The following is a 21,652-nucleotide window of genomic DNA, read 5'->3' on the forward strand; positions in this document are numbered from 1 at the left end:
TTTGGTTGTTTGAATTGTGCAGAAGACTCTCTGGGTGGGTTGTGCCCCAAGCCCCATTGGGATTCATGTCAGCTGAGCCGGCTCAGTAAATGTATGGGATGGCAACAATTTCCAGTGCATCGTTGAGTACTGAGTATGTTGCCTGCATCTGGGCTGATACACTTTTCCAGTTTTGTAAATGAATGTTGCTTTCTTTTGGAGCGGTGTCTCATGAAAGTTAAGAAATGTTTTGGTAGGCCAGAGTAACTTATATGTGATAAGGATATTGTTAGGACATGTGTTTCATGGGTCATTTCACTTCACTGTTGTACGTATCTCAAGCATACACATTAATGGTCAATTAACCGGGTCAATTAACTGAGTCAATTACTATGGTTTTGCAAACCTTTCTAGTCATCTGGTCTTTTCCAACACATGCAATGTATCTCTAATGGCGTAGGAGTTGCTGTAGTGTGGCTGCTTTTCTTGGTTTGTTAATAATCAGAAATCTGCAGTCAGTTGAGAGGAGTCTTTGCTGTAACTTCTTCCTTCACCAGAAAGTTCTTGGTAGGGATGATGGTTCATGGGAATGAGCTGCTGTGTGAAGTCATCTAACATGACCTAACAAGTAGCACAAGAAGGGAACATGCTGTACTGTGTGTGTGTACATGTACATGTATGTGTGAGCATGTGGCCATCCAGATTTTTCTGAACTTCAACCCCAGTAGCATGAACACTGATCAAGGATGCTGGAAGTTATAATTCAGCAATATCTGGATGGCTGCAGGTTCCTCATCCATGCCAGAGTGGCTTCTAAGCTGCTGAAAGGAATATCGGAGAAAACCTTACTGTTCCTGGTGCATTGATATGACATCTACTTAACAAGAAACAGACTAAATAAGCAGTCTATTGTTAGGTAGGGTTTTCTTTCCATCTGGTCTTCTGTTCTAGCTGGTAGCCATATACCATCTCTTGTTGTCCAGGATGTAGTAGCCTGCAAGTGAAGGCTTCTTGGAGTCTGCAGGGGTAGTGCATATGTTCTCTAACTGGCATACCAGTACAGAAGAACTGCATTACACTTTGCTGTGAATTAAGTTTTTGGAGGATGGATGATTTTCAGTTGAGAATAAGCAGGTTACTTCCGTGTCCAGCCTGGGTTGGTAGATGTTGGCAGGGAGGCTCTATCTAGCTTGCTGTTTTTAAGAGTCTGAAGCATGGCTGCCCTGTGGAAAGGAAAATAATATGCAAATGGAATTATGACAATCATGGCTTATTTGCTGCTTGTAACAATAAGACAAATAGGGGCCAAACAGAGATCATCTTTGGTACAAACCACAGAAAGAACTCAAAGGAAAATAGGGAATAGGAGGCACTGCTAATCTTGGGGATCGAAAGCAAAAATACCCCAAGCCTGGTTTGCTTTCTGTTGAATAGAATTTCACCCTCATCAACCCTAAGTGCTCTGTGACCTTTTTGTTTAAAACAATGCTCTTAAGATTGCGTAGGGACTTCGTAGGCATAGCTCCTTCATGGAAAGGTCAACCACTAATACATTGTTATCACTGTTTTTGCAGACACAGAAACACAGCCTGCAACAAATTGTCTGGCAGTCTGCTTTGCGGACTAATTATATAGCACTTGGAAATTTTAATAACTTTTTGGACTGTAAACGAAAGTGTTAACAGCAAACTGTTAGACAGAAGATGAATAATGCAGCAGCAAAACTGTTTCCAATGCTGGCCGTGACATTGTTCATGAATGTCTTTTCTAAGATAGCAATACAAAAATAGGGGAGATAAATGTTGCAAGAACTAGCGCTATCTATCACCTGCCAGCACTGAGAGCTTGAATGTAGAATACTCTACCAGGCTGCTTAGGCCTGGTTTGCACATTGCAGCTCCTAGTTGTGTTGATTATCCAGACATAATGCTGAACTGTGCTTAACACTAGCCATGATTTGTTGGTTTTTTGCTAGTTCCAACCAGTAGAGGCTGGTCCATTAGTGTTAATAGGCCACTGCTACGCCAACCCCAGTCTACTCTCAGCCAACCCCTACCTGTTTGCGTTCCTACTTACTGCCAGTCTAGGAGTGATTCTGTTTTTCAGCTTCCTCATTGTCTTTTTTAGTCTCAGTGTTGCCCTTGGGGAAAGCAGCAGGGAGGAAGATAGGGGCAAAATTAGAATCATTTGCCTCTGCTTGTTGCTGGCTTTGGCTTCACCCACCAGTTTCAGTGGATACCAGCCACCTCTGGATCCAACATACCTTGAATCTATGACTAAGCTAAACCCTTCCCTTGGAGGACATGTATTTAGAGATACCAGTGAGACCTGCTATTTTGCCTTGCAAGCAGGGAGGTTGGAGAGTTGCTGAAATTGCCCAGAATGGCTGGCTTGGTAGAGGTGGGACATCTAGCCACAGTCAATGGAAGCCATGGCTTGCAAACTCATTTCAAACCATTGTTTCACATCCTGAATTTGCAGGAAATTCTTAACTGCAAAAGAATCTGCAGAAAATTCTTAACTATAGTTTAGGTAGTTAAATGTCTCTCTTAATCATAGTTAAGGATGATTACCACAATGTTTTTACTGAAGCATTTGGTGATGGAGGTAGGGGAGGCAGCAGATATTCTACCATGTTAGTTTCATCCTGTTGCTCTGCCAACACTGCCTCTTGTAGGATAGCTGTGGCTTGATGTGAATGTGGGCCTAATGGTGAATTTATACAGTCAGTAGCTGTGATGATATCAACAGAGATGACTACATATCTGTGCTTGGTAATGTTCTGGGGACAGACAACTAAGTCTCCTTCCTCAGTGGATGGAAAATATTGGTGCTCCTACATGTGCTGCTGCTCATTTGCTGTGTCGCTCTCTGGCTCTGGAAGCCAAGGCAAGTGGTTTGCTGAGTGAAGCTATAGCTGTTGCCTTGCCTGGCTCCCCTCACTGCATTCTGCTATGCTATTCAGCCATAGGTAGGATCGTTTGGTTCTTTGGCCTTCTCTCTGGGCTGCATTCTCTACCTTTACCTGTAATCTTGGCTGCTGGCAGCCTCTACTGGTGGTGTAAACCTGACTCTTCCCAGGCCTCAAAGTTCTGAATGACGGATGATACTGCTAATAGGAAGACCTTTTTACATTTCAGTATATCAAGGCTCAAGTCTTATTGGGGCTGAGGTCTCTGTGGTATAGCCTGATTTTTTACCTTCTGCTGTCATATGAGTGGTTCAGTCAAGCTTCACAAAGCCTTGACTCAACACAGAAGTATCGAGTTCAACACTACCACATAATGTAGTTATGCTTACTAACAGCTCTTTATGCTTCCAAAACTTACTTTCCCTTCAGCCCCTCCTAGAAAACTAATCTGTCCCTGTTTGGTTCCTGCATTAATTTTCAAAACCCTCAAGCGCCTAGGGAGTCATGTACCTGAAAGTCTGCCTATTCCCAATGAAGTTTTCTGGGTGGCCTATTCTGAGGCTCAATCCCTAACTGTGGAAATTCCTCCAGAGGGAGATCTACCTGTCACCACCTCTATTGCTAAGATTCCTCAGTCCCCGGGTTTTTGTAGGTTAGTTTATTTATGGTTTGGTATTGTGCTCTTTGGTTTGGCCTGTGGAGCTGGCTTTTCAGAAGTTCCGTTACTGATGTGTATTCTGTTGCTGCTTTGTATTCTGTGATTTATTATTAAGCTGCCTTGAGTGTTAGTCTGCAGAATGGTGATGCATAGAGTTTTTCTCCCTAAATATTTTTGTAAAGAAAAAGTACAAAAGCTGATGTGCAAGAACATGGGAACTGGTCTTTAAAAATTGGAGCCTATACAAGCGTAGCAATAATGGTGCCTTTGGAGCATTATACTCTCCAAATGTCAAGCCTCCTAATTACAGTTCAGTCAGAATATTTGTACTGCCTCCAAAAGAAAAAAAAGGAAGTCTATAACTGAAAAGTTCTGACTTAACTCTCCATTTTAGTCCATGGGGCAGCCTCGAGCTCATTGCTTGACCCAGTAAATATAGGAAGTGTTTCCTATGGGCAGAAATAAGAAGAAAATTGAATTAAATTAACAAAAATAAAATAAAAATCATAGGTAGCTATATTGGTTTATTAGAAAATTCAACAGTCTCAGTAGGGTAATGCCTTTATTAGGACCAACTAAAATGTCACAAAGTATTGAGCTCATTACTTTATGAGATTTTAGTTAGAAGTATTACGCTACTGTGGGGTTTGGATCTGAATTATATAGCAGTAATTTCTCCCCTTTTATGCCATGTTGCTGGTTAAGTGAAACTCACTATAATTACACCTATTGTAGCAAATAATTGTATTAATAACACCAGAATTGGTTTCTTGGTAGTCATGATTTTCCGACCTGCTGCTTCCAAGGAATGTTATTTAATTTGACTTGTCTGCCTTAAAAACCCAGCTTGTTGCTGCGGATTCTGGGGTCCATGGATAAGATACTTGTTGCAGCCACCTTCCTAAAACTGAACAAGTTGACTCTGGATGGGAGACCAGCTGGGAAACTTGCGTATTCACCTTGAGCTCTACAGAAGAAAGGCAAGATGTAAGTGTAATCTAGGGTGTACATTTGTTTCACATGTGGCACTGATCATAACTACATAAGAAAAGCAGTTACTGCCGATGTTAATGACTTTTAAAACATTTATTTGGTCCCGTAGACAGTACAGTGGTACCTCAGGTTAAGAACTTAATTCGTTCTGGAGGAATGTTCTTAACCTGAAACTGTTCTTAACCTGAAGCACCACTTTAGCTAAGGGGGCCTCCTGCTGCCGCTGCGCCGCCGCTGCACGATTTCTGTTCTCATCCTGAAGCAAAGTTCTTAACCCGAGGTACTATTTCTGGGTTAGCTGAGTCTGTAACCTGAAGTGTATGTAACCCGAGGTACCACTGTAGTGGGCTGGATGAACAACTAGTTTGATCTGGTGTATTCCTACTCCCACTTCATAATGTTTAGGGAGCACTTGCCACATAGATTGGGCCCATGAGATTCTGAGTTACCATACCTCCACTATGATCCCCATAAGTTGTAACAATGATGCAGAGATTTGCAGTCTGATGGTCCTGGTGAAGTCTGTGTTGTGTTGTTTTCGTTACTATGTTGTGCATTTTGTGTTTTGATACTGTCAATCACATTGATACTGTCAATCACATTTAAAAATAATAATAACAGCCAGGGAATAAATAGCCACGTTGTGTGTGTAAATACATGGGTTGTGCAGAACAGGCAGAACATGCCCTCCTCCTGAGATGAATAATTAATGGACCCACAGTTATCTTTAAATTTCAAATGCTTATCTCTTGGTTCTTGTATTAGAACACTATGTGAAATGTCTTGTAGCTATTTTTTAGCTCTGGTAATTGATTTTCAGTTGAACCTTTTCTGTGACTTTTCTGTGTTTATGTCCTTTCTGATTGGGGACAACAACATTGATTTAGAAGAGCAGGTGAATGTTCTGGGGGGAATTGGTACCATGTTTCAAGCAATTTCAAAAGGATTCAGGTACCAGCTGTGGACTTTCTCTGAGAAAAGATAAAAAATTTAAACAATAGAGCCTGTGCATAGTCTGCTTTGACCAGAGTTCTAAAATTATCAGTTGCAAATGTTTCAATTGGCGACATGGGGCAGAAAATCTAGAAAATTTTCCAGTACAGTACTTTCTTTTTCTGCAGAGACGTTTGTTGCAAAAAGTCATTAGTGACAATGAATGGATGCCAACTGCAAATAATGATATTAGGCAAGCTTGGCGTTCAGCTTTGTTTACCAAATGCAAGTAAAGCAAACATGCTAAATTAGATCACTCTCCAGAGCATCAGAACATTTTCCCATGCAAATTACCCTGCAGAAACTACCAATTTTCTGCGAAAACCACACTGCTGGTTTCTGTATTATGTATCAATGCGTCAGTGGTTTGGGATTCTAGTTTCATGTACCAGCTATACTATTGGCAATCCTGTTGGAATGCCTTTTTGAAAACTATAATACAAGGATGAGGAATCTGCGGGCCTTCAGATGTTGCTGAACTACAGATGCCCATTAGTGGTGCCATTAGCTCTGTGGGAAAAGGTTGAGCTAACAATGTAGCAGCAGTAATAAATACTACCAGAAAGGCATATAGTAGATGCAAAACGATAATAGCTTGTAAACTAAGCGGTGGGCACACCTGAATCATAGTAATGTGTTCTATAGCCTTTTAGGTAGCAATTTTATTCCTGCTGACCTTTTTAGGCTCTTTTAATTTTCTTTTTACGTACTTACATTTTTTTGTAAGCGCATATGAATATGATAATATTTGTAAGATCATATGAATATGATCAAAGTCAAGGTACAGTGGACCCTCCAGATACAAACTTAATTCATTCCAGGGGTCCGTACATACGCTGAAAAGTCTTCAAGTCGAGGCGCTGCATCTGCACATGCGCGCATGGCAAAACCCAGAAGTATACACTGGTTTGCCATGTTCGCAACCCGAAAGTTATGTGACCCGACGGTAACGTAACCCAAATTCTTATGATAAATATTGTTAGGGAATGACTTCTTCCGTCTGCCTTTCGATTGCTAGTGTAGTACGGGACTGCTTGTTACTAAGAGCTTTTTTTAAAATAGTGGATTTGAATTTGCCTCAGTAAGAAGCTTGTTGAATACAGTTAGTCATCCAGGGGTCATTTACCTTTACCTTTTTAGTTCAATCTGATGTTGCAGTGGCCCTTTGAAGGCCTGTTCGGCCCTTCAACATCACACTCCCTTCTCCATAGGCAAGGACTTCATAGACTTTCTTAGACTTTGCAGTGTCTTGGGTGGTGGCTAGAGATGTTTGTTTCCCTCTCCTTTATATATGTATGTTGAACTCCACTGCAGTGTGCTAAGCAAACATCCGTTAGAACTGCAATCCCAGGATTGTAATGTGTCACAGAGAATTATTTAGCTATTGGAAATTTCAAGACTTAGGAACACATTTATAGTAATAATAATAATAATGATAATAATAAAATTTATTTATATCCTGCCTACCCTGGCCAAAGCCGGGCTCAGAGTGACTAACATACAAGTAAGACAATGCATAAAAACAAGTGATCAGTAAATTAAGATAAACCCCACAAGTAATTCAAACCAATTAAAATTTAAATCAAAACTGGACAAGTGGCAATTTTCAGGTTAAAATTGAAGGCGGTTACCAACTGTTTCCACTGATATTATAAGCACCTATGAGCGGGCTGGGAACCTCCTTCGTGCTTGTTCTTATACAAGGAGAAAATGAGTCAGACTGAACCCTGACCAAAGGCCTGGCGGAACACCTCTGTTTGCAGGCCCTGTGGAAAGATGTCAAATCCCTCAGGGCCCTAGCCTCTTGCGAGAGAGCGTTCCACCAGGCCATGGCTGAAAAGGCCATGGCTCTGGTTGAGGCCAGTCTGATCTCTCTGTGGCCTGGAATCTTTAGGATGTTGTTATTTGCAGACCATAAGGTCCTCCGTGGGGCATACCAGGAGAGGCAGTCCCGTACGTATGAGGGTCCTAGGCCAGATAGGGCCTAATTATGTTGTCTAATATTAATATAAAAACTGTGCAGTAAATTAAATGATTAAATGGAATCTGTTATTACGTGAAGGATGCACATGTGTGGTAGACTGAAAAAATCTATTCATGCTGCAGAATTTGGCACCCTTCTTGTAGAATCTGGTTTTTTAGACATATTTATTTTTGACATTGTTCTGATCCATTGCATGACCTGAATTGTTCGCTCTCAAGAGACTGTGCTTTGCTTACTTTCTTTAGATGAAATGGGGGGGGGGGGAGAGGGGTTCATATACCAAACCACACCACTTGCACCAGGCTTGAATTCATGCATCTAATGGGTGGAGTTGAAGGGTTGCCATATTTGAAACAGTGAAAATTGAGACAGAAAAGTTCTTCAGCTTTTTTGGAAAATTTGAAGGTTTTTGGGCTATTTTTAATGGAAATCGCCAAAAACAACACTGCCGACATGGGCTGCCACATGAGTTTCCCAGACATTTTCACAATTTCTGCCTGGACACTGCTGTCAGCTGCAGTATTATGGATATGCCTGGGAAATTCCGGATGTAAGGAAACCCTAGTTTAAACGGAAATGACAAAGGCCATAAAACCTGCCTTCTTTATGTGCCTTGTACCGCACCCTGACAATAAATTGTGGAAATCTCTTCTTCAGCCAGTATGGATTATCTTTACCAAGTAAGAGTTATATCCACTTGGTGCCCCTCTTTATTTTTAGGCTGTTCGCCTCTCCAAACTAGCTTGTAATCAGAAACAACAGAGGATAAAAAGAACAAAAACACAAATTTAAAACTACCACTTTACACTCAGCACATTGCTTTTTTAGCAGAGCTGGAAAGAATATAATTGAGTCAGCTAATAAACATCATGCCTGGAAAGCCAACTGAAGGGGAAATGTCTTCAGGAACATCTTGGAGCTAGTGGAGCCTTTGGTGGGGGAAAATATCACCTTGTCGCCTTTCTTCTGGGGGAAGTCTCCACTGGAGCAAAGATCCTTCCATCAGGGGATGGATACCAAGTAGATATATCCCTATATGTATGCTCTACTCTTACTTGGTCCTTCCAGAGTTCCCCTTTCCAGATTATTAATCAGATGTATCAGATTATTAATCAGATGCTTCAGGGTGTGTGTGTGTGTGTGTGTGTTCTGCTGACCTCTCACTGGGGCAATGTCCTTTTCTGTTCTATTCAGGTTAGATGAAAATGTAACTCTTCACTATCCTCTCCACCAACCCTGAATCTCCTTACTTTTATTATAGCCTGCAGAGTTGATGGTTTTATTTGAGTTACTGTTGAAAGAGAAACTTCCATTGTCTACTAAGAGCTTAGTATAAAATGTATTTAAAGGCCTTTGACAATATGTCTCGTGATAGAACGGCGTTTTATTGGATAAAGTAAAATGCACACTTTAGCAGGCAGAATTTATTACTGCTGTCTGTTTGCTCTGTGTTCCTAATGAATCATCTGTTTCTTCCAGTGGTTAAATAAGGGCTGATGTCCTTGTAGTGGCTGCGTCCCATTATGTCTTGGATTAAATATCACCACAGACATTTCCATGCAGTGAAGTATTTGATCTTGTTAACAAACTGTGGCAGATGGAATTGTGTGGTTACCTTCATGTTTCTGGGCGATGTGAAAATGGGTAATTGTGTCCCATTCATGCCGTTTTTCAGGAGAAAATTGAAGAACCTTGATGTATAAGGGCAACAGCAAACCGGCTTTCTTCGCTGTCTGTTTGAATTGGATTGAGGTGGAGGGAATCCAAAATTTTCACTGATTCATTTACTTCTGACAGAACTGCTTTGCTTTTCAGTGTCAGCATGTGGAGGTTAATATTGGTTGCTGTCCTTGAAATTACTGTGTTGACAGAATTTAGAGGGTCCTCCCCATCTGTAGTGCATTTTGTTACTATATATACTGTTCATTCCAAAGCATGTTTGTTCACAAGTAAGTTGTAGTGCTTAATAATAAGGCTTAGCTTTTATATAGAACTTCTGGGTGTTCAGAGCACTTGACATGAATTATTCACATTGTAAACTGCTCTGGCATAGTATGAAAGGCAGTATATAAGTCCATTAATTTCTTTTATTTTTCTAGTTTTAGCTAGGGATAGTCAAATTCTGTTAATTTTGGTTTCTCTCAGTTTCATATTTCTCCAATTTTAAGTTCAATTTATCACATTTTCACATCAGTTCTCTGATTTTTTTAAAAAATGAAAATTTGTATTTTAGCATGCCTTTCTAATATACACATTTTCCCCCCAAGCATTTCCCCTAGAACAGTTGCAATTATTTGACTAATATATGTATTTTTATTTACACTTTAGCCTATACTCAATTTTTTAGTTGCATTACAAAATTCAGAGAAGTGCTCACTTTGAAGGATAGCTGCAATTTGATTCCTGCATTGTTTTAGAAGGTGTGAGTTAGCATGCAAACCATACTCAGGGTTTTATGCAGCTAAGTTATCCCTAATGTATACCCACTGAAATTAATGGACTGTAATGTCTATTAATTCCATGGGCAGGCTCTGAACATGACCAGCCCTGATTTCTCCCCACTCTCCAACTGTAGACCTCCAGTTATCATAGAATAATAGAATTGTAGAGTTGGAACAGACACCAAGGGTCATCTAGTCCACCCCCTGCAATGCAGGAATAGCAATGCAGGGTCCCCCATCTAATTTTGTAACCTATATAACAGTTTTCAGGTAGGCCACTATTCCCCCCCCCCCAATACATTAGAGGTGAACTCCTGAGACTGAGTGGCTTAGCTAAGACTGCTTAATGAGTTAATGAAAGAGGTGGGAATTTCCTGACATCACTCTGTCTCTTGGCATTAGTTCTTGAACATTAGTTCTTGACATAGCAGAGCCACAAAAATATTCCTTTCCTTTTGTGTTTTGCTTTTTATGAATGAAAATTGAGCACTTCCAGCTGCAGCCCTCCCTTCTCTCATGAAGAGAGCCATCTCTGATAAACCTTAGCTTGGGGCGGTAGTTCGTTCTTTCTTTCTTTCTTTCTTTCTAAAAAGAACATTTTATAGTGAATTAAAGTAAATAAGAAAAAGAAGAAGAAATACATAAAAAACAAAGCAAAGGAAAATGACAATAATGAAGTAACAATAAAATGTAATTAAGGTTACAAAACTGCATAGTATATATGTAAGTAGATAAACTTACTATTTCCGTCAAGTAAATGTCAGTTCATGAGTCACTATGGTTTCAATAAATATGTTCCAAATATCATTAAATATCATTAAATTTGTCCATACATAATCTTTTTCTGAAAGCAATCCATTCATAGGTTGCAAGAGCTGTCACGTTGTCAAAGGGGGTTTAGCTTTGGTGGTACTTGTACAAGAAGCAGTTGTTGTGGCATATCTTGAGAGAGTGACTGCTGTTTCCATGATTTTCACCTGAGGAAATCCTAAGGATTGCATCTTTCTGGATAACCCCTTGAGTGGTTTTTCTGGCAGTTGTTATTTTATTTTGTCCAGATAGGGGCTGAGCTGGGCCATCACCCAAAGCTGTTGGAAGACACTCCACATCACTGAGGCCACCTGAGCCTCAAGTGACAGCCATGGATGCAGAAGTACACCCAAGCTGCATACCTCCTCCTTCAGAGGGAGTGTAACCCCATCAAGAGCAGGCAACCTCCCATCCATTTGGTCTAGGGAACCACCCACTAACAGTCTGCAAAGGAATATCAGCTGAACATGGCAGCAAAGCAGAAAATGCCAGTATTTATTCTCTGCATAGTTGGTTGAGCACTTGGCTTGCATTTGAAGCCGAGTGTGAGGTCAGTGTTGAGCTCCAAATGTGGGAGGAGGAGATTGGTGAGTGGTTCTCTCCATCATGGCTGCCCTTTTTAGAAATAGGGCATGAGAAGGAAGCAGCTCATTCATCTCTGTGAGCTTTTGGAGGTGCTTGCCAGAGAGGAAAAGGATGCTTGCCATGGTGAGCGTGGTGCGAGAAATTGTAGGCCCCTGTGTGGGAGTCTGATGTTTAGAAAGTGCTAAGTGCCTGTTCACTGATAACTACTTTGGATTCTAGCAGGGGAAGGGAGAATAACTTGCCAAATATAGCTGTGTAATATCGGAAGAATCATAATCTGTATTGATGTAAGTATGTAGTAGAATCAGTGATGAAGGCAACAGATGGCTCAGCATCTAACTTCCTGCTTCCCAGTAGCATTCTCCCATGTGGTTTTGAACAGAATGAGTGCAATACATTTTTATCTTTTCCGACTATACTATTTCTAACTTGTAAATATCTAAACTTTAAACTGATGCCAATATCCGTCTGTTTGCTCGTGGCATTTGCAATGCTAATAAATTAAAATACATAGCATGATGTTGGTGTGTGTAAGTTTGCACACCTAAACCTATTTCTGATATCCTTTCTTGCTCTAGAGCCTGTGCAGGCAAACTTTCACCCTTATTCCCCATGCACCCATTTGGTTGTGTGAATTGGTCTTAAGTCACAAGAGGTTTTTTGATTTTAGAGGAATAGCATCATCGTTCATTGTGGAGTAAAGGCAGCTGCTGTTTGGAGAGATTTTTTGATATTTTCATGGCTTGGTGCTTTAGCAGTACTTACCCATCAGTTTGCTCTAAATGGTAGCTAATGACAGGTCTACAGTTAAATTGAAAGCAAGATTCTTACACCTCTCAAGTGGATAACTTATAGCAATGTTTTTCTTGTTCATGATGTTTAACCAGTTATCATTGTTGGGGCTTCTTATGTGCTCGATTTCATTACAGGAGTCTAGTGATAGTACCTCATGTGTCTTTGTATAATTTCCTATATGCAAAGTGATACCTGTGAAGGAAAACAGTTGTGTAAAGAGACAATTTAATGAACTGAATACCTTTCTTGGTGTGGACTAGAAGGTTGGCTCTTCTTAATATATTGCACCCGTTTTGCTAGAGATGGGATGTTTGGCCCATTCTCATTTAAGCTGGGTTTATCCCAAATTGAAAACAGGTGGTGAAGTTCAGTGTTGCATAATGAAAAGCCATTGTCCTTCCCTTTTCTTTGTTCCCCCAGATCTGCTCAAAGGGTCCCCCAACCCTCTGGAGCTGGCAACCCCTGCTTATAAGCATTTGAAATAAACATTGAGTGGTGGGTTTGACTAACAGATTTTTGGCTGTCCTTTGTGCTGTAAATGTGTTGCCTTCTGGCAAAAATCCACAAAAGCTGTTTTTCAAAGAACAGCTAATTCTAATTACGTTAATGGAGACATTTTTGATCTTGGTGACAGCTGAGTAATCAGAACTGAGGTCACCCTTTCATATGCTTCGGGATATCAAACATAGGAGCGCTTAAAATTGTAAGCTATGCTGGTAGTTTTTTTTGGCATCCTGTGTCATTTCAGACAGTTATTTTAATTTGCTTTTAATCTCAGGATTTTTCCACTTTTATTTAGGTGAAAGAAGCATGCTCATTGTCAACTTGATCAGACCATATACACCTCAGACATCTAACTGATCTATACTGGTGTGAACCTGGCATAAGAATGGTGTGAACAGCATGACTGTTGCCATCAAGAGAAGTGGCTCTGTCTTGTGCAGAATTAAAAATCTGCATACCTGTGTGCAGAGCATAAAATAAGAACAGAAGCATCAGACGAAGGACCCATCTGGTCCTTCATGCTGTTTCACAGTGGACAACCCATTGCCTGTGGAAAGCCTGCAAGCAGGGCATGAGCAAACAGCACTTCCCCAACTTGTGCTCCCCTCAATGTCAGTACTGGACTGTCAGCCTTATCCTTCATGAATATATCTAAACCCCTTTTATATGTATCCAAGTTGGTGGTCATCACTACAACTTGTGCTAGTGAATTTCCATAGTTCCTTAAGTATGTGCTTTGTGAAGTACTTGTTGATGTGTGTCCTGAATCTTCCAGTATTTAGCTTTCCTGGATGGCCTTGGCTTTTAGTATTTTGAAGTAGAAAAACTTCAGCTTTCTCCACACCATGCATACTTTTATACCTCTTTTTTGACCCCTATACATTTCCCCCCACCCCAACTTATAAAGTCCAAACTATTTTAACCTTTCCTTTAAGGGGTTGACTCCCGCCTCTTATTTTGGTTGTCCCTTTCAGAATCTTATCCAGTATCAATTCTGTATTCCAAGTGTGGTTGTGTCATAGATTTGTAGACTGTCATTTTGGATATTGGCAGTTTTGTTTTCAATCTGTCATAATGATTCCTAATACGAAATACATTGTTTTCACACTGGCTTAATGTTTTCATCTAGCTATCAGCTAAGGCCCCAATGTATTGTCCCTGATCAGTTCCCACTAGCCCATTGACATATATATGAAATCAGGATACCCCCCCATAAATATTACTTTACACTTACTTTAATTGAATATCATGGGCCATTTTAATTCCCATTCCCCCCAAGATCCTTTGAGAACTCCTCTCAGTTCTTTTTTGTTCTTGTCACCCTGGTGTCATCAGCAAACATGAATATCCCACAACGCAGCCCAACCTCAGGCCAGCTATGAACAAGGTAAAAAACACTGATTCCATATTGATCCTTGGGGACTCCACTCCTTACATTCCTCCATTGGAAAATTCTCATTTATTCTTACTCTCTGCTTCCTGTTTTTTTAGCTAGTTACTTATTGATAAGGGTACTAGGCTGCACCACACCCAGCTAAAGAGAGATCTACTTTCCTTTAGCCCTTGGTAATTGTGATTTTTGTCAAGGGAGTATGCAGTGATGTTGCGGATTGTGGTGGCACTACAAAATGCAGTGGTTCTTATATCTCTAGGGTTCTGGGGGCATGCTCTTTTGGTTTTTGGTAGGAAGGTTTAAGTTTTTAGCTCTCATGGTTTTTGAGTAAAATCTGCAACTGCACTGATGACTTCTACCAAGACTTTAAAAAGTAGAGCGGCAGTAAGTAGAAGCTGGAAGTGGTTACTCAGTGGTGAAGACTTAGGCTCACATAAGATGTAACACCAGACCATGGTTTGGTGCCACACGAGTGAATCTTTATCTTGAACTCTCCTTTTCCCCTCTCATTGCATGCTGCCTGCTTTATGCAAAACATTGCTTGTCATTCCATGTGACTGTAAGTTGTTTTAAACTATTTTTAACATTATGATTTAAAGTTGTAGCCCACCCTTGGACCTTAGGGTGAAGGCTGAGTAATAAAATAACAATAATATATTTTGAAGAAAATGATGAGTGACAGAGAACTTTTTACAGAGGAAAAGATAACTTGAGCTAGTGCTGTGTTTCATCCCCATTCCTTTTCGGTTGGTGAGCGAAAGGGTATTGCCTAACTAAATGGTTAACATTTCCTCCCCAACCTAACTTATTTTAATCACACACAGGCCCTTAATATTGGTGGTGACACAGAGTTCATGGAAAGCAAATACGTCTCTATATATTGCTTTTGTGATCGTGCCCTTTTCCAGCAAGCTAGAGAAACGGCCTCCCATAAACCTGTTGTGTGATTCAGGAAAGATTGGGTCTGAACATGCCTAAATTATTCATTACTTTGTTTATTATGAATGCTAATGTAGCTTTCCTTTTGTTTCATGCTGGCTCTTTCGCTCATTCTTCCTCCATGCTTGTCGCGAGCCGGATGTTTAATAGCATCCTGACAGTTTTCCAAGATTGCTTTAGTTAGTGCTTAGGATTCCTTGCTCTCTCCCACCCTGCCCCAGCTGTGCTAATAAGAATGTAAGATGCTGCTGTATATGGAGTCAGCTCAGTGGTCCATCTTATCTCAGTACTGTCTACTCTGACTGGCAGTGGCTCCCTAGGTTTTCAGGTAGTTTTTTTCCATCCCTACCAGGAGCTGCAAGGAACAGAGATGTCTGCGACCTTTTTGTATGCAGAGCTTGTCTTCTAAGGAGATTAGATTAGTTGAAATCTTATTTTCTTTCTGTCAGACCAAGACAGAAATATGTACACACGAGGGTTAGCATCTTGCCCCCCCCCCACTTTTGTTGCACCAACATGTCTATTGTTTGGCATGTGAGATGACCCCCCTCGCCCTCCAAGGCACTACCTATACCTGGTCTGCATTTGTAATAAGTCTTATCAGTTATAGTGTGGCAGCACCTGCACTTTGGAATTTTGGAAGCCTGCGGTTTGTTTTGGGATAGCTCAGTTGGTAGAGCATGAGGCTCTTAACCTCAGGGTTGAGAGTTCAAGCCCCACATTGGGCAAAAGATTCCTGCATTGCAGGGGGTTGGACTAGATGACCCTCGTGGTTCCTTCTAACTCTAGAGCTCCATGATTCTATGAAATGCAGAACCATATCAAGCTTGCTCTTCCTGTCTCGAGTTCTAAGGTGACAGGTTGACCCAAGTGGGTGTGCTTCTAACTCATGGGTGCTACAGTTGCCTGATCAGTGCAGAGTGAAAGCAGGCCTTTGCCCTTCTCCAGCTAATGAGCTGTTGGGCAGTGCTATTTTTGCATTGGGCAGAATTTCCCTGCTCAGCTGCAGGCTTAGAGCTGTAAAGGAAACCGATTTTGTGCAGTGTTTCAGAGGCTGCATGTGACTTGGGGGTTGTGGCAAAAGCAAAACTTCAGTTGGCCATCCAATGTTTGTCAACCTTTGTGTACATGTACCGGTATAAATGTGATGTGCTAACTGTAGCAGCTGCCTGATATGGCTGCACTCCAAATCCAGCCTTCTAACTGGAGCAGGTCAAAGAAGATCAGTCTTTCTGTGCTAAGTTATGTCAGGTGCTTTTATTGTAATGAAACTGTCTTCTTTGAATATTATAGACTTTGTAGCAGTTCTGTTTCAGAATTTAAAGCTATACAGGTTTTGGAAGTGTGTGGCTCCAAAGTGCTTTAAAAACAAGCTTAGCTGGCTTCTTTTTGTAGGTTCTTTGACCATTCCTTTCCTTTTTTCAGTTTTGTGGGTTAGATTGGTAAGCAGGTGTTACGGATGATAAACATACATTTTGTGTAATGTTCTGGAACGTTTAATTGCTGGCATTCAATTATTAAGATTACCTGACAGAAGCAATAGGAAAGCTTCAGACTGAACGTATGTTCTGTGCCCCTGGTGGTAGGATGAAGCATTGCCTGAAATGCTCATAGGATTTTTCACTGTGCTGTGTAAGAATTCTGCTTCTGTTCAGGAATGTCAGAGGCAGGTGTGCATGAAATGGGTACTGAACTCTTATTGGGATGCTTGAAAACATTCTTGATTTTCTGCTAAGGCTCTTGAAGTTCAGCAAGGTGGAGATTTGGGTTATTCTCTTTCTCTCCCCACCCTCAGCACCTTCACCGGTAGATTTGATGCCTGTCTCATTGCTGAAATCTTTTAAATATCTTTGTGCTGTTGAAAAGTGCACAGGTTCATTTTTTGAGCAGGCGCAAACATGCTCACCTTCTGTAGTCCTTACTTCTAATTGAAGAAAGGCCATGCTTACTTCTGACTTGCTCGATGGAGAAAGCGATGAGAGTTGCCTGCCTGGTGTTGCTTTTGCATCCATGTGCTGAAGTCACTTCAAATCCATCACCTCTCGCTGTACAGTTGTCAGGCACCCTAAGCGTATCCCTGGAAAGGTAACCGAGTTGCTGCTGCGTCGCTCTTGCTCCAGCTTATTTGAAGGCAGACGTGTAATGATCTGTAGGGATGAAACCTGTTGGCATTCCAGAGGAGCAGCTGGTGGCTTTGATCTTGCTAACTAGCAATGATTCAAGTCTTGCAGATTGTGAAAGAGCTGGTGTCACCAGCACGACGTAGAACGGATTCTGCAAAGAAAGGTAGGAACAGGCTTGAAATATTCATTCTTAACTGTTCAAGTAATTCTTGCGGAAGCGTAGTCCTGCAGATTGGCACTTGAGCAACTGTCTGAAGCCTATGCCATCTTTATTTCAAGGCTGCATGTTTCACACTGGCATTCAGCTGCTGCAGCCTTGCTTTGAGTGGTGATAAATCTGATAAGAACAACATCGACAGTGCTGAAGAGAATTCTAATAGCCCTCAATAACTGAAGATGGAATTTAAGTATATGTAGATACTTTATTGTAAGGATCGTATTCTATTGCCTCTCTTCTCTCGTCACCCCCCCCCCAATAATTTTCTGCCTTTGTAATTCAGAGTGTTAAAATAGCACTAGTATGCTAGAAACTGCATATTTTGTAACTAGTACATTTGAGAAACTAGATGTCAGTGATGCTTGGGAATAGCGGCTGTATAAATCTCATGTGTATTGCTTTTAAAGTGGGTTATATTTAGCATGTTTAACTTTAAGATTAGGTATTCTGAAGCAATTTTACTTAAAAGCACCCCTTTGATCCTCTTGAATGTCAGTTGTTTTGATGTAATTCCACTTGCTATTTTGTGCTTTAAAAATGCCTTCACAATATATCTGAACTGGTTCCGCCTACACGTGAGGGTTTAGTGAATTACTCTTGTTTTTACGACTGCAGCCAGCTTAAGAAATGTACACATGTAGGTAATTATTTTATAGATTTTTGAAATTAAACATTGTGATTGCAAGCAATCTTGAAGCCTTTAAGGAAATTAGGATTTTAGCAGTATTTTACTTGAAATTATGAAGCAAAACTTATACATTGACACACACACACACACACACTGTATATATAATGTGAGTGTTTATCACATGTAGGTTGCATCTGTACTTTAAGTTCTCATACCCCAATAATAGACACACTTTACTTGAAGAAAGTCCAGTTTGTTTAATTATAACTTAATTTTTAAGCAAATATGCCCAAATCTGCAGACACGAACTACTGTTAATCTAAATGAGCTCATCTACAGACACTTAACTTTCAATTTTTTCGTTCTTGGATATGCTATGATGTCATAGTGAGGGTACGATTATACCACCCCTTGAACTTAGCTTTACATATGTTAGACAGTATGTGTCTTGACTATATATCAGTATTGGCCATCTATAATGATGGAACTCATGTATACATGTTGCAAAGAACTACCGTATTTTTCGCCCCATAGGACGTACCAGCCCATAGGACGCACCTAGCTTTTTGGGGGGGGAATAAAGAAAAAAAAAATTATTTCCCCCCCCAGGGGCTTGTGGGGCCGGCAGCGGGGAGAAGCGCTGTTCTCCCCACCACCAGCCTTCAGACCAGGTCTGGGGACAGTGGGAAGGCGTGTGTTTAATGGAGTTGTGTTTGTGTCCCACCGCCACCACTTAGCATGATGGATCTGCATCTGAGGAAAGTTCATTTACAAGAGAATGGCCTCTTCAGGATAATCTCCATTTAGGCATCTCCCTCTAAAATGGAAAAAGCCACTCTCTCCTCCCCCCACTGTGCCCCCAACGGATATGATTTTCAAGTATCCTCTTGGGTATCTTGAAGGAACAGGCTCCTAGCTACCATATTACAATATTTCAAGAAGGGGCCTGGTTCCAAAGTTTTGCATAGTTTAATTTACCGTATTTTTCGCCCCATAGGACGCACTTTTTCCCCTCCAAAAATGAAGGGGAAATGTGTGTGCGTCCTATGGGGCGAATGCAGGCTTTCGCTGAAGCCTGGAGAGCGAGAGGCATCGGTGCGCACCGACCCCTCTTGCTCTCCAGGCTTCAGGAAGCTATCCGCAAGCCTTGCAAGCCCTGTGGGAGTTCCCACGGGCTCACAAGGCTTGCCGGCAGCAGCCTGCCGCCCGAAGCACGGGGAGCCCTCTGGAGGACTCCCCGTGCTTCGGGCGAGTGTCGGTAAGCCTTCCGCGCCCGACGGGAGGTCCCGCCGAGCGCGCGAGGCTTGGGGCGGCAGCCTGTCGCCCGAAGCACAGGGAGCCCTCTGGAGGACTCCCTGTGCTTTGGGCGAGTGTCGGTAAGCCTTGCGCGCCTGGCGGGAGGTCCCGCCGAGCGCGCGAGGCTTGGGGCGGCAGCCTGTCGCCCGAAGCACGGGGAGCCCTCTGGAGGACGCCCCGTGCTTCGGGCGAGTGTCGGTAAGCCTTCCGCGCCCGACGGGAGGTCCCGCCGAGCGCGCGAGGCTTGGGGCGGCACCTTGCCGCCCGAAGCACGGGGGGCCCTCTGGAGGACTCCCCGTGCTTTGGGCGAGTGTCGGTAAGCCTTGCGCACCCGACGGGAGGTCCCGCCGAGCGCGCGAGGCTTGGGGCGGCAGCCTGTCGCCCGTAGCACGGGGAGCCCTCTGGAGGACTCCCCGTGCTTTGGGCGAGTGTCGGTAAGCCTTGCGCGCCTGGCGGGAGGTCCCGCCGAGCGCGCGAGGCTTGGGGCGGCAGCCTGTCGCCCAAAGCACAGGGAGCCCTCTGGAGGACTCCCTGTGCTTTGGGCGAGTGTCGGTAAGCCTTGCGTGCCTGGCGGGAGGTTCCGCCGAGCGCGCGAGGCTTGGGGCGGCAGCCTGTCGCCCAAAGCACGGGGAGCCCTCTGGAGGACTCCCCGTGCTTCGGGCGAGTGTCGGTAAGCCTTCCGCGCCCGACGGGAGGTCCCGCCGAGCGCGCGAGGCTTGGGGCGGCACCTTGCCGCCCGAAGCACGGGGGGCCCTCTGGAGGACTCCCCGTGCTTTGGGCGAGTGTCGGTAAGCCTTGCGCACCCGACGGGAGGTCCCGCCAAGCGCGCGAGGCTTGGGGCGGCAGCCTGTCGCCCGTAGCACGGGGAGCCCTCTGGAGGACTCCCCGTGCTTTGGGCGAGTGTCTGTAAGCCTTGCGCGCCTGGCGGGAGGTCCCGCCGAGCGCGCGAGGCTTGGGGCGGCAGCCTGTTGCCCAAAGCACGGGGAGCCCTCTGGAGGACTCCCCGTGCTTTGGGCGAGTGTCGGTAAGCCTTGCGCGCCTGGCGGGAGGTCCCGCCGGGCGCCCGAGGCTTGGGGCGGCACCCTGCTGCCCAAAGCACGGGGAGCCCTCTGGAGGGCTCCTCTTGCTTCTGGTGGGTGTCCGCAAGGCTTGGGGCGGCAGCCGCAGCTGGGGGGGAGGAATAATTTTTTTTTATTCATTTCCCCCCCCCCCAAAACGAGGTGCATCCTATGGGCCGGTGCACCCTATAGGACGAAAAATATGGTATGTGAATTCTGACACCTCTTCTCTCTCAGTTTTCAGAGGTCTTCTTCAGGGGCCTTCTCAGTGTACCCTTTTGGTTTGTGTTATAGTTGAATGGATCATTACTTTTTAGCTGTGTCCAGACTCCCTAGTCTTCTCCCTAGGAAGACTCATCTGGCCTCTAATTTCAGGTGGTAGTTTTCTATCCTTTTCTCCCCTGTTGAACCTTTGAGAGAACAGGGCTCTTTTGTTCCCCTGCTTTGTCTACTCCTCTTTTTGTTGTGGTCACTGCAATTTTGTCTATTGGTAATGCTATTTGCTGTCATGATTTTATGACACAGACGTACCTTGGAAGTTGAATGAAATCTGTTCTGGAAGTCTGTTTGACTTCCAAAATGTTTAAGGCGCAGCTTCCGATTGGCTGCAGGAGTGTCCCGCAGCCAATCGGAAGGTGCGCCAGATGTTAGGCTTCCGAAAATCATTTGAAAAACGGAACAATCATTTGTGGTTTTTGATCGTTTGGTAGCCGAAACGTTCAAGTTCGCAGGCGTTCGGCTTCCAAGGTTCCACTATATTTTGCATTTTAAAAACACCTTATGCGTTGCCTCAACAAACATTCATTTGATGGGAAAAGTGCATGTAAGTATTCCATTTTTTTTAAAAAAATCTAATTATATATTGAAACCCTATGAAAAAGTGAAACAGTCCTTTCCTTGTCCAGTATCTCTGAGAGGCCTCGTTGAGTTTCAAAAATAAAACTGCCAATATATGAAGTAATGCCATTGTATGAGCACAGATTGAGACCACATTCGGAATGCTGTGTCCATTTCTGGTCACTGTACCTCAAGAGGAATATTCCAAAGCTGGAAAAGGTGCAGAAAACAGGAACAGAAATGATCAGGGATATGGAGCAACTCTTCTAACATGACAGATTAGAACATTTGGGGCTGCTTAGAAAAATGGTGAGGGGCTATTTGTAAAAAAAAGGCACATGTTGGGGACAAATGAGAGAGAGGTCTTTCCTCTCTTACAATTCTTGAACCCAGGGCCATCCAATAAAGCTGAACTTTGGAAGATTCAGAGCAGAAAAAAGGAAGTACTTAGCACAGATTATAGTTAAATTATGGCATTCACTTCTTCAAGACATGGGGACGGCCACAA

The 21,652-nt window shown here is 42.9% G+C and overlaps 1 protein-coding gene across 7 annotated transcripts in view; it reads left to right on the forward strand.

The window, feature by feature from the left end:
* USP6NL (USP6 N-terminal like) overlaps window positions 1-21,652 on the forward strand; it is a 135,715-nt gene that overhangs the window by 11,189 nt on the left and 102,874 nt on the right. The window contains exon 1 of one of the 7 annotated variants that reach the window (XM_083401925.1): window positions 17,184-17,271. The exons of 5 other annotated variants lie outside the window; for them this stretch is intronic. In XM_083401925.1, the coding sequence (XP_083258051.1) occupies window positions 17,199-17,271 (73 nt within the window). In that variant the 5' untranslated portion in view covers window positions 17,184-17,198. Of the gene's footprint in view, window positions 1-17,183; window positions 17,272-17,516; window positions 17,536-21,652 lie in introns of those variants that run through there. One more of the 7 variants, XM_083401933.1, reaches the window with a different exon arrangement.

Source organism: Podarcis tiliguerta, assembly GCF_965153285.1.
Source record: "Podarcis tiliguerta genome assembly, chromosome: 10".
Classification (NCBI taxonomy): Eukaryota; Metazoa; Chordata; class Lepidosauria; order Squamata; family Lacertidae; genus Podarcis; species Podarcis tiliguerta.